A 13,040-nucleotide genomic window follows, 5' to 3' on the forward strand; every position below is an offset into this window, starting at 1 on the left:
ATATATGTGTGTGTACTCTGTTAATTATTATTTATATATAAATACACACACAAGCATGTATATATTTAAGAAAAAAATGTTATTTTTATATATAAAACATTTATATTTATATATATTATAGATTATATAGATGTATATACAGTATATACATGCAAATATTTCTTAAATATATACATGAATGTGTGTGTATTTATATATAAATAATAATTAACAGAGTACACACACATATATTATGTAAACACAAACTTTTATTTTGGATGCGATTAATCGCGATTAATCTTTTGACAGCCCTAATAATTATTTATTTATTTATTTATAAGCAATAATTATTATTAATAATAAATATACTGTATATATAATATTTATTAATTATAATAATTAGGTTAGGTTACATTTTATTTGATATTAGATTCTTATTTTATTTAATATTAGATTAAAATGAATAAAAATTCATTTTTAATTAGAATCTCGGTATCATTTATGTATTATTAATTTTATGATTTAATAGTTTTTTTTATTTGTATTTTTTTCCCCAGGCAATGATGACATCCTGAATCCAGAGAACGACACCATCGGCATTCTGGTTAGCACAGCAGTGGACATCACCATTGGGACCAAAAACATCAAACCTGCAGGTACAATACAATAAAACTCCCCGACTAAATATCAAGCCTTTTCAAGCAGACAGACGGCAAAGATTGTGTGTGCAAACAAAGGCAAGATCAAATGTGGGATTTGATATGAGACTTTAATATCTTAAGTACTTCATCTTATCATGAAGATGGATAGTCTTTTACTGTCCTCCTGACAGCAGCTGTATTTGAATACATGATCTTTCTCGGTGCAATAAATCCTGAGACATTTTGGCGTTTTTTCCCCCTACAATTCTCCAGAGATATGCTGAGGTTCTCGACAGAGCTCATGATCATCATGTCCCATTAGGATTACCTGACAGCTGGATTAGCACAGATAAGAGCTGCCTCGGGAATCTGGCTTTAGACGAACAACTTATTCTGCACATCGTTGTAAAGTCAACTCTGTTGAATTATGTTGATCTTGCCAAAGTAAAGTTATCTAGATGATATCACAGATTCAAAACATTTCATTGTAAGGGAGGGTGGAAAACTCCATTAAAATATTTAAATTGTAGACCTGGGCCCGTATTCTTAAAGCTTACTCTCAGAAAGCTCCTAATTTACTTTAAAAACTGTCTTAGCTTAAAGGGATAGTTCACCCAACAATGAAAATTAGCCCATGATTTACTCACCCTCAAGTCATCCGAGGTGTGTATGACATTCTTCTTTCAGACGAATAAAATCTGAGTTATATTAAAAATGTTCTGGCTGATTCAAGCTTTATAATAGCAGTAATAGTTGCTCTGTCCATAAAAAGTGCATGTGTCCATCATATAACTGCTCCACGCGGCTCTGGGGTGTTAATAAAGGCCTTCTGAAGCGAATCGATGCGCTTGTGTAAGAAAAATATCCATATTTAAAACTTTATCAAGTAAACTTGTGGCTGACCGCCTTCCGTGTTCAATTTATGGAAAAAGTGTTGAAAGTGCCTCTGCCGATCGAAGGACTAACCCGACCAGGTCCGCTCGTCATGACGTCACGAACACATCTTGAGTTTCACTTTCAACATTCAACACTTATCCTCGGAAGGCGATCGCCGAAACTTTACTTGATAAAGTTTTAAATATGGATATTTTTTCTTACACAAACGCATTGATTAGCTTCAGAAGGCCTTTATTAACACCCCAGAGCCGCGTGGAGCAGTTATATGACGGACAGATGCACTTTTTATGGACTTCAAAAACAGAGCAACTATTACTGCCATTATAATGCTTGGATTAGCCTGGACTTTTGTAATATAACTCAAATTATATTTGTCTGAAAGAAGAATGTCATACACACCTCAGATGACTTGAGTAAATGTGAGTAAATCATGGGCTAATTAAAATTTTTGGGCGAACTATCCCTTTGAGTGATCCAGGACTGATCTGAGAGCAACTCTCAGTGAGGTTTTATCTGAGTGAGGAGGCGGGGCTGACTGTCTTTTGAAGACTGTGATTGGTTGGTTGTCCAAGAAAGAAAAGAGTGCTTTTAAAGGAACACGCCACTATTTTTGAAAATAGGCTCATTTTCCGACTCCCCAGAGTTAAACAGTTGAGTTTTACCGTTTTCGAATCCATTCAGCCGATCTCCGGGTCTGGCGGTAGCACTTTTAGTATAGCTTAGCATACATCATTGAATCTGATTAGACCGTTAGCATCTCACTCAAAAATGACCAAAGAGTTTCGATATTTTTCCTGTTTAAAACGTGACTCTTCTGTAGTTACATCGTGAACTAAGACCAACGGAAAATGAAAAGTTGTGATTTTCTAGATCGATATGGCTAGGAATTATGGCTGTGTAATATCATTGCGCCGCTGCACTCATGGGACGGCTCACAGCTCTTGATCATTACGCAGGAATGAGAGTATAGTTCCTTGCCATATCGGCCTAGAAAATCACAACTTTTCATTTTCTGTTGGTCTTAGTTCACGATGTAACTACAGAAGAGTCACGTTTTAAATAGGAAAAATATAGAAACTCTTTGGTCATTTTTTGAGCGAGATGCTAACGGTCTAATCAGATTCAATGATGTATGCTAAGCTATGCTAAAAGTGCTACCGCCAGACCCGGAGATCGGCTGAATGGATTCGAAAACGGTAAAACTCAACTGTTTAACTCTAGAGGAGTCGGAAAATGAGCCTATTTTCAAAAATACTGGCGTGTTCCTTTAAGTGTAGAGTCTATATAAAACTTCACTTTGAAATTACAGGCGTCATTTTTCCTGTTTTACCGTCTCTCTCTCTCTCTCAATTCAATTCAGTTCAAAAGAGCTTTATTGGCATGACAAATTGTACATTGTATTGCCAAAGCATTTATATGAGCATGAATATATAAATAAATAAATAAAAATAAAAATAAACAAAGTAGAAGTATTGAACAAGTGTGGAAAAACAGTGGGTGGGGGGAAGTGTATGTACATTAAGTGTGTGTGTGTGTGTGTGTGCGTGTGTGTGTGTGTGTGTGTGTGTGTGTGTGTGTGTGTGTGTGTGTGTGTGTGTGTGTGTGTGTGTGTGTGTGTGTGTGTGTGTGTATAAGAGTTTGTGTGAGTTAATGTGTGTCAGTGTGTTTGTGTGTGTGAGTAAATGGACGCATCACTGTTTGGTCGACTCTTCCCTCTTTTTGTGGCAGGAATTGCTATAAAAAATATTTTGCTGCTAGTGAAATACAGTCTCTCTTTTCGCCAAGTAAATGTTGAGCTTGTGCATCATTCTTCAACATTTTGAAGTTGGGACAAATATTTTCAAATTTGGGAAAGAAGTGTTTTCGAATGTCTTTCTAATTGGGGCAGGTGATTACGAATTGGCAACAGTACAGGCATAACCTGCTCTCATAACCTCTCTCTCACACACACACACACAATGGGCCTCATTCATGAAACACGAGCAGAACGAATGTGTGTGTAAACCGTTCGTAAAGCCGCTCTGACGTAAATTTTCGGTTTTCAAAATGTTAGTTGGTACGAAAGAAATGAACGCCTGCTCCTTACCACGTGTAAAACATTTGAGCGTTCTGTCTTCTAATTTAGGCAAACTGATGCATTGCATTTTGATGCACTATGTACCATAATAATATTTCAAGGGTTGATTTGCCCCGTAATAATTTTTTTTTACTGTTCAACGTTGGGTAATAGGCAGCGCTCGTCACTGTCACTTTTTACCCGGCCGTCCAATCACAGTGGAGGAGGGGCGGGACAAAAACTACACCGACCAATCATCCCACTTGTACACCAAGTTAAAACTGCTTTTTACTGCATTTTTTATATTCAGTAATATTTGAGATAATAGTAACACATTACTGGCATGGATATTCTGTATCATATTCATAGCAATCAAAGTATCTCAGATGGAAAAACGCTGCCCTTGCAAACCGCTCTAAAGCGCCACCAGCTGGCCGTTTCCAGAAGAGCACCAGGCGTTTTTAACTGGCTAGAAATGCTTTGATGGACACATGATAATTTAATATGTATTGCAAGGCATATGGTCAATTAGCATTTATGCAAAATACTGGAGCCAAACCTGAGAAAGAAGTCCATGAGATTCCACAGTGTTCCTGCACACGTCATTTGCAGTTGTAAATCATGGGCGGGGATTATGCTAATTATGAATGAGCGTGCACGTGCGTCCTATTTACAAATGTTTGGAATTCATTAATATACACACGTTTAACTACCGAATCCATGGTATACGAAGCGTTTGTGAATCTGGAGGAGAGTTTTCGTAAAGGTCCATTTTATTTGCTCATATATTTACGAAAGTTTCATGAATGAGGCCCAATATATATAAATAATCTTCATTTTTTATTTACTATGCTGTTAATGTTGTACTTACTGTATTTGATAGGAAATGAACAGTGACACAATAAGGTTCTGAAATTGTGTGATCTCTTTGCTTACAGAAGGTTGTGATTTATAATTTTTCCAGTTGCCAAATATGTTAACGCAGTGATTGCTTATGGCATTTCTGCACTGTGTCGGAGATGTTAGCGTGTCTCTGATAAGATCAGTCTCAAACATGATCCCTGCGTGATCTAATGTGTGGTGTCTTATTAACTAACACATTTCTTCTCCCTCTTCGCGTTTCGCCTCTTGAACTCTTTAGCCTCTTAAAAGTCCTCGTCTGTACTCCTAACACTGTTGGACCTTAAGACCTCTTTTCATGCTTTCTGAATTACTTTCTTCTTTATTAGGATTTTTACTTAAATTTTAAGATGAAACGCCCACATTTCTGAGAATTTTCTTGGACTTTTGTCACTAGGAGCCACTCTTTGCATTAAGATTTTTCTTTGTCTGTCTTCTACTATCTTAGTTTTGGGTGTGAAGCTTGATCTTGAGGCCTGGACTGACAAATTCAAGATCTTGGCGAGCAACCACACCGAAAGCAACCGGCAGGGTTCTCAAACGGTAAAATGCACATCATCCACACACACACACACACACACACACACACACAAGTACTATTTCTAAATACTGTTGTTCCTGCCTGACAGTGTGGACCAACCAGTGGCTGTGAAATGGACTGTGAAGCCAACAGTGATGTAAGAGACTCTTAATGCACTCAGATCCATACATCCTCATTCACATCCGTCTTCTCAGAGTTTCTCCATTAAGTGGAACTATGACCGATTGATCTAGTGATATTTCCATCATTTTCCAGTTAAACTGACAGATAGTGCATGTCTGACAAACACCCATGCATTTCGCACACGTGCTGTGTAAGAACGGTAACGTGTGTACTAGAAGCTGTCCTTGTCTTTGCAGGATTTGCTTTGTTATCTGATAGATGACGGAGGCTTCCTCATCATGTCCAATCAGAAAGACCACTGGAATAAGGTCAGGAAGTTCAACAGGAAGCGATGTGAAAGCAGACTGCATTTGCCCCTGTTTTTCACTCTGTGCTCTTCCTCTTTTGTCTGTAGATTGGGATGTTCTTTAGCGAAGTCGACCCCACTCTCTTTTATGCCCTCTATAACAACTCCTTCTACAAACGCAAGCAGTCCTACGACTATCAGTCCGTGTGTGACCCCGTGCCCAGCAGCAACACTGGGGCCGCCCCGCGAGGAGTGTTTGTGGTAAGAGGATGGTGGAGGGAGGGATGTATGAACGGATTTATGGATGGATGGATGGATGGAGGGAAGGACGGATGGATGGATAGTTGTATGGATGTATGGATCGATGGCCACCCGCCCTGCGAGGAGTGTTTGTGGTAAGAGGATGGATGGATTGCTGGATGGATTTATGGATGGATGGATGGCCTGCCCTGCGAGGAGTGTTTGTGGTAAGAGGATGGATGGATTGCTGGATGGATTTATGGATGGATGGATGGCCTGCCCTGCGAGGAGTGTTTGTGGTAAGAGGATGGAGGGAGGGATGGATGTATGAACGGATTTATGGATGGATGGAGGGAAGGACGGATGGATAGATAGTTGTATGGATGTATGGATCGATGGCCACCAGCCCTGCGAGGAGTGTTTGTGGTAAGAGGATGGATATATGGATGGAAGGATGGATGGATGAATGGATTTATGGATGGATGGATAGTTGTATGGATCGATGGCCACCAGCCCTGCGAGGAGTGTTTGTGGTAAGAGGATGGATATATGGATGGATGGATGGATTTATGGATGAATGGATGGATTGATAGTTGGATGGAAGGATGGATGGATGGCCACCCATCCTACGAGGAGTGTTTGTGGTAAAAGGATGGATGGATTTATGGATAGATGGATGGATGGAGGGAAGGACGGATGGATGGATAGTTGTATGGATGTATGGATCGATGGCCAACCGCCCTGCGAGGAGTGTTTGTGGTAAAAGGATGGATGGATTTATGGATAGATGGATGGATGGAGGGAAGGACGGATAGTTGTATGGATGTATGGATCGATGGCCAACCGCCCTGCGAGGAGTGTTTGTGGTAAAAGGATGGATGGATTTATGGATGGACGGATGAATGGATTTATGGATGGATGGATAGTTGTATGGATCGATGGCCACCAGCCCTGCGAGGAGTGTTTGTGGTAAGAGGATGGATGGATAGCTGGATGGATGGATTTATGGATGGATGGATGGATGGATGGATGGATGGATGGCCTGCCCCGCGAGGAGTGTTTGTGGTAAGAGGATGGAGGGGTGGATGGAGTGAAGGATGAATTTATGGATGAATGGATGGATTGATAGTTGGATGGAAGGATGGATGGATTTATGAATGGATAGTTGGATGGATGGCCACCCATCCTACGAGGAGTGTTTGTGGTAAGAGGATGGATTTATGGATGGATGGATGGAGTGAAAGATTGATTTATGGATGGATGGATAGTTGGATTGATTTATGGATGACCAGATGGCTGCCCACCCCACAAGGAGTGTTTGTGGTAAGAAGATGGAGGGATGGATGGATGGATGGATGAATGGCCTGATGGCCGCCCCGCGAGGAGTGTTTATGGTAAGAGGATGAATGGATAGAAGGATGGATGGCCGGGTGGCTGCCCTGCAAGAAGTGTTTGTGGTAAGAGGATGGAGGGATGGTTGGATGGATGGATGGATGGATGGATGAATGGATGGATAGATGGCTGCCCCATGAGGAGTGTTTGTGGTAAAAGGTTGGATGGATGGATGGATGGATGGATGGATGGATGGATGGATGGATTGATTTATGGATAGATGGATGGCCTGCCCCGTGAGGAGTGTTTGTGGTATGAAGATGGAGGGATGGATGGATGGAGTGAAGAATGGATTTTGGATGGAAGGATTTATGGATAAATGGATGGATTGATAGTTGGTTGGATGGCCACCCATCCTACGAGGAGCGTTTGTGGTAAGAGGATGGATTTATGTATGGATGGAGTGAAGAATGGATTTATGAATGGATGGATAGTTGGATGGATGGAGAGATAGATAGATGGCTGCCCCGCGAGGAGTGTTTATGGTAAGAGGATGGATGGATAGAAGGATAGATGGTCAGATGGCTGCCCTGCAAGAAGTGTTTGTGGTAAGAGGATGGAGGGATGGATGGACGGATGGATGGATGGATGGCCGGATGGCCGCCCCATGAGGAGTGTTTATTGTAAGAGAATGGATGGACGGATGGATGGATGGATGGCCACCCCGCGAGGAGTGTGTGTGGTAAGAGGATGGAGGGATGGATGGATGAATGGCCAGATGGCCGCCCCATGAGGAGTGTTTATTGTAAGAGGATGGAGGGATGGATGAATGGACGGATGGATGGATGAATGGCCGGATGGCCGCCCCATGAGGAGTGTTTATTGTAAGAGGATGGATGGACGGATGGATGGCCACCCCGCGAGGAGTGTGTGTGGTAAGAGGATGGAGGGATGGATGGATGGATGGATGGCCAGATTGTCGCCCCATGAGGAGTGTTTATTGTAAGAGGATGGATGGACGGATGGATGGATGAATGGCCAGATGGCCGCCCCATGAGGAGTGTTTATTGTAAGAGGATTGAGGGATGGATGAATGGACGGATGGATGGATGGCCAGATTGTCGCCCCATGAGGACTGTTTATTGTAAGAGGATGGAGGGGTGGATGGATGGACGGATGGATGGATGGCCGCCCCGCGAGGAGTGTGTGTGGTAAGAGGATGGAGGGATGGATGGATGATGAACCGTAACATAATCAAATGTCATGTGTTTCCTCTCAGCCTACTATTGCTGATGTGTTAAATGTTGCCTGGTGGACGTCAGCGGCTGCCTGGTTAGTTTCTGTCTCACACTCATTTATAATGTCTGATCTCAATGATGTGAACGTGCAAACAGGAGTGTGTGTGTGTGTGTGTGTTGTGCTTAGGTCACTGCTGCAGCAGATGCTGTATGGATTCACCTATCAGAGTTGGTTCATGACAGGTGTGTGACGTTTACATTGATTTTTAAAAGCTCGCCGTTTGAGTGAATCAATAAGAAGACGCGTGTGTGTGTGTGTGTGTGTAGATGAGGTCGATGCTGAAGGAATGGATCACAGAGCGACCAGCTGTGTGACGGTACAGACGCAGTTTTACTTCAGTAACCTCAGCAGCTCCTACAACGTCCTGCAGGACTGCGACAACTGCTCCAGGTCAGACACACTGCAGTCAGTCTACATTATATAAATATACACAGATGAATTTTTATAACAACGTGTCTGTTTTACAGATTAATTCATGCTAAGAGAATAAACAACACCAACCTGCTGTTTGTGGTGGCTGAAAGACTGTCCTGCAACTCCTGTGAAATAGAGAAACTGTCTCAGGTGGAGACAGAATGTATCCTTATGCATAAACATGCTTTTCTATTTGAATATACACTCACCTAAAGGATTATTAGGAACACCTGTTCAATTTCTCATTAATGCAATTATCTAATCAACCAATCACATGGCAGTTGCTTCAATGCATTTAGGGGTGTGGTCCTGGTCAAGACAATCTCCTGAACTCCACACTGAATGTCGGAATGGGAAAGAAAGGGGATTTAAGCACACAGCAAATTCTGGTTTTTGGAATAAACTCCCTGTTAGTTAAAATCAACTCAATCTGAGTGTACATGCGTGACCATCAAATAAACTCCAGCGCAGAGCTCTTGGAGTTGAATTTTTAACACTTTTTCAGAGTTAAAATTTAACTCTTTCTGGATTTAAAATACTAATCCTACGGAGAGTAACTGTAACTCTGAAATGTAGTTAATTATAATATAAACTCCTTACCAGTGTTAAAAATTAACACTTGAAACACATTTTATTTAACACTTCTTAGAGTTAACATTTATTTAACACAATATGTTTTATGTGGAAATGACTACACTGAACACCATACTCTTGATTTACTGCCTTTATTTGAGCAAATTCATACATTTGGTTCAGAAATTCATTGCATGGACACACTTTGAAAACAATTGCTGTCATACTGTAAAATCTAACAGCAAAACATATAGGCAGCTAACAGAGTGAATTACGTTACCTCGTCGGCATTAAAGTTAGTGTGGAAGCTGAACAGGTTTCTTGAGCTGAGTCGCCACTTCAATTTGACGGCGTTGCCGTTTGAAAGTGTTGCAAACTAACGTTACCCCATGTGTGCACGGGAGTGGCGCTGATAATAAACCCCATGTGAAACGTCAGATAGCCTGCCTACTTGAGTTTTGCTTGCACTTAGCTGAAGCCCTTCTATCCGGTTTCTCTGCAAAGCAAATGGAAAGACGGTTAGCTGGTTTACATCGACAAAAAGTTCGCGCAAATAGGCAATTAAAATTTTGAAACAAGTTATCGGCTACGTTCATACGTTGCCATGGTCGTTGACGTTAGTACACAGTATATAACGTAACAGCTATGACAAAACGTGTTTGTCAGAAAATATAGAACATGTTGAAATAGTTTTTTTGTTGTTGTATATATACACTTTTACTTACCTCAGTCACGACGAAGCCGAAAGTCCATTATTTGTGCTGCAGAACCAGGGTCGTGTCGTGACGCACTTCTCAAAATGTAACTCCAGATGTAGTGTTAAAACACGCTCCTGAACACCAATGAATGAACGCCAAAATACAACACAGCCAGGGAGTATCCAATAACACACACGGTAGTCAAAATTAAAAAAATAACTCAACAAATTTAACTCATTCACACTTTTTTGTCTAACTCATGATTTTTCAACTCCTGAAATTTGCTGTGCAGTTTTGAGCGTGGCATGGTTGTTGGTGCCAGACGGGCCGGTCTGAGTATTTCACAATCTGCTCAGTTACTGGGATTTTCACGCACAACCATTTCTAGGGTTTACAAAGAATGGTGTGAAAAGCGAAAAACATCCAGTATGCGGCAGTCCTGTGGGAGAAAATGCCTTGTTGATGCTAGAGGTCAGAGGAGAATGGGCCGACTGATTCAAGCTGATAGAAGAGCAACTTTGACTGAAATAACCACTCGTTACAACCGAGGTCTGCAGCAAAGCATTTGTGAAGCCACAACACACACAACCTTGAGGCGGATGGGCTACAACAGCAGAAGACCCCACCGGGTACCACTCATCTCCACTACAAATAGGAAAAAGAGGCGACAATTTGCACCAGCTCACCAAAATTGGACAGTTGAAGACTGGAAAAATGTTGCCTGGTCTGATGAGTCTGGATTTCTGTTGAGACATTCAGATGGTAGAGTCAGAATTTGGCATAAACAGAATGAGAACATGGATCCATCATGCATTGTTACCACTGTGCAGGCTGGTGGTGGTGGTGTAATGGTGTGGGGGATGTTTTCTTGGCACACTTTAGGCCCCTTAGTGCCAATTGGGCATGGTTTAAATGCCACGGCCTACCTGAGCATTGTTTCTGACCATGTCCATCCCTTTATGAGCACCATGTCCCCATCCTCTGATGGCTACTTCCAGCAGGATAATGCACCGTCACAAAGCTCCAATCATTTCAAATTGGTTTCTTGAACATGACAATGAGTTCACTGGACTAAAATGGCCCCCACAGTCACCAGATCTCAACCCAATAGAGCATCTTTGGGATGTGGTGGAACGGGAGCTTCGTGCCCTGGATGTGCATCCCACAAATCTCCATCAGCTGCAAGATGCTCTCCTATCAATATGGGCCAACATTTCTAAAGAATGCTTTCAGCACCTTGTTGAATCAATGCCACGTAGAATTAAGGCAGTTCTGAAGGCGAAAGGAGTCAAACACAGTTTTAGTATGTGTTCCTAATAATCCTTTAGGTGAGTGTATATTAAAATGCTATTTATTTCTGCGATGCAAAGCTGAATTTTCAGCATCATAACCCCAGACTTTTGTATGGTAGTGTAAGTTTGTTCCTTAACACCCCCTGTTTCTCAGACAAAGACAAAGAAACAAATACATGCGAGACATTAGCAACAGCCCGGTATAGAAAAGGAACCACTTCCTGTTTCGACTACAACGTTACAGTACGTACACACTCGCATGCTTACACTTGTTTATCCAAAGAAACACTATGGATGGCATAATACGTTCTGTAAACTAATGCATAACCAAGAAGCATTTTGACGGAAGAATAATTAACACAAATATGAGCTTCACATTTCTGTAAACCCTAACGTTTCATCAGTAAACGCTGTTCTGAAGGAAATATTCAATGTAATGCAGGTTGCGAATGTCATTTCATGTTGACACGTTGAACATAAAACGCAGAGTATTAACCAAAGCACATGTTTCTCTCTGTCTCTCTTCCAGGAGAACACATCAGACTGTGGGCGGGGTCACTCGTTCCGCCCCTCCCTCCTCACTTTACTCCTCCTCCAGCTCCTCCTCCTTTCTGTTCTGGCCCACCCCTCTGTTTAACTCCATCCTCCTGTCCTCCTCTCCCTCCTTCTCGCCACCTTAATTCCGCATTTCTCCTTTATCTCCCCGTTGCTCTAGTCATAGGTAATATAAAGGGACTTCCTTCTGCCCTTATATGGAAGCCCAGTCGTACTGCTTCATCCACTTAGCTTCACATGTTGTTGCTTAGTGACCGTTGCAGAACTTTGTCCTCTCCTGCCAATCAAGAGCATTTGTGGGAGGAGCTAAAAGTGTCTTCATGAAAACAGGAAGCTAGCGATGAGACGGAAGGAAAACGAAGACGTGGTGGAAAATGACACGGACTTTTCCCTCCTGCCTTTGCGGCCGTACGGGGGTTTAGTTTCGTTTGACTCCACCTCCAAAGGGGAAAGGTCATCCTCATCTTCATCCTGTAACCCGTGTCCCGGGTCTACGGGACATTCTGACGCCGTCTTGCTTCCGGTAATAAGAAAATAACCGAATATGTGCAGAACTTTTAAGTGATTCTCAAAAAAAAAAATATATATTATGTGAGTATTAAAAACATACCTCCATATATTAGGGTATTTAATGAGAACGGGAAGACGATAGATGTTGTTTATTCAATTATCATGATTTATTTATGCACTATATCTACTTCTTGCCAAAATGAGACTAATTTTTCTAGCCAAATTAGGAGGTAGGAAAACCACAGAGAAAAAAGGGAAAGCAGTATCACACCATTCCTTCATCAGTCACAAGGGCTTCATATATTTATCATTTCTATGTGTATCCCTGATGCCATTAGGCTTTTATTTGTGTTGTTGTTTTTTAGGTAAACTATATTAATGCCTCAGTTATAGAAGGTCATATGTAATATCATGCGTTCATTTTTAAAGGACTAGTTCGCTCAAAAATGACACGTCTGTTTGATTTATTCACATTTGAGAAATGTAAGATTTGAAAACGATAGTGACCATGACTTTCCAGCTCCAAAAAGACACAAAAAAAAGTACATTAAACTTGATGAACAGACAGAAAGCTATCAAATGGACGACTTTTATTGGTCTATTTTATGGAGCATGACAGACACGGTCACTGTGAATGGAAAACATTTAGGTGAAGATGAGATTGAAATGAAGTTTGAGTATTTTTAGTCCGTTCGCAGTCTCTA

General features: G+C 41.4%; 1 protein-coding gene across 3 annotated transcripts in view; it reads left to right on the top strand.

The window, feature by feature from the left end:
• The window catches only part of cacna2d2a (calcium channel, voltage-dependent, alpha 2/delta subunit 2a), a 399,611-nt gene extending 386,833 nt beyond the window's left edge, over positions 1 to 12,778 (top strand). For all 3 annotated transcript variants that reach the window (XM_079841618.1, XM_079841619.1, XM_079841620.1), the window contains 11 exons: positions 537 to 635; positions 4,922 to 5,016; positions 5,103 to 5,150; positions 5,374 to 5,445; positions 5,532 to 5,684; positions 8,275 to 8,327; positions 8,421 to 8,476; positions 8,561 to 8,684; positions 8,762 to 8,871; positions 11,426 to 11,514; positions 11,801 to 12,778. In XM_079841618.1, coding sequence (XP_079697744.1) covers positions 537 to 635; positions 4,922 to 5,016; positions 5,103 to 5,150; positions 5,374 to 5,445; positions 5,532 to 5,684; positions 8,275 to 8,327; positions 8,421 to 8,476; positions 8,561 to 8,684; positions 8,762 to 8,871; positions 11,426 to 11,514; positions 11,801 to 11,908 — 1,007 coding nt within the window. In that variant the 3' untranslated portion in view covers positions 11,909 to 12,778. The remainder of the gene's footprint in view (positions 1 to 536; positions 636 to 4,921; positions 5,017 to 5,102; positions 5,151 to 5,373; positions 5,446 to 5,531; positions 5,685 to 8,274; positions 8,328 to 8,420; positions 8,477 to 8,560; positions 8,685 to 8,761; positions 8,872 to 11,425; positions 11,515 to 11,800) is intronic.
• Positions 12,779 to 13,040: the final 262 nt, after the last annotated feature.

The sequence above is a fragment of the Gobio gobio genome, assembly GCF_949357685.1.
Source record: "Gobio gobio genome assembly, chromosome: 17".
Lineage (NCBI taxonomy): Eukaryota > Metazoa > Chordata > Actinopteri > Cypriniformes > Gobionidae > Gobio > Gobio gobio.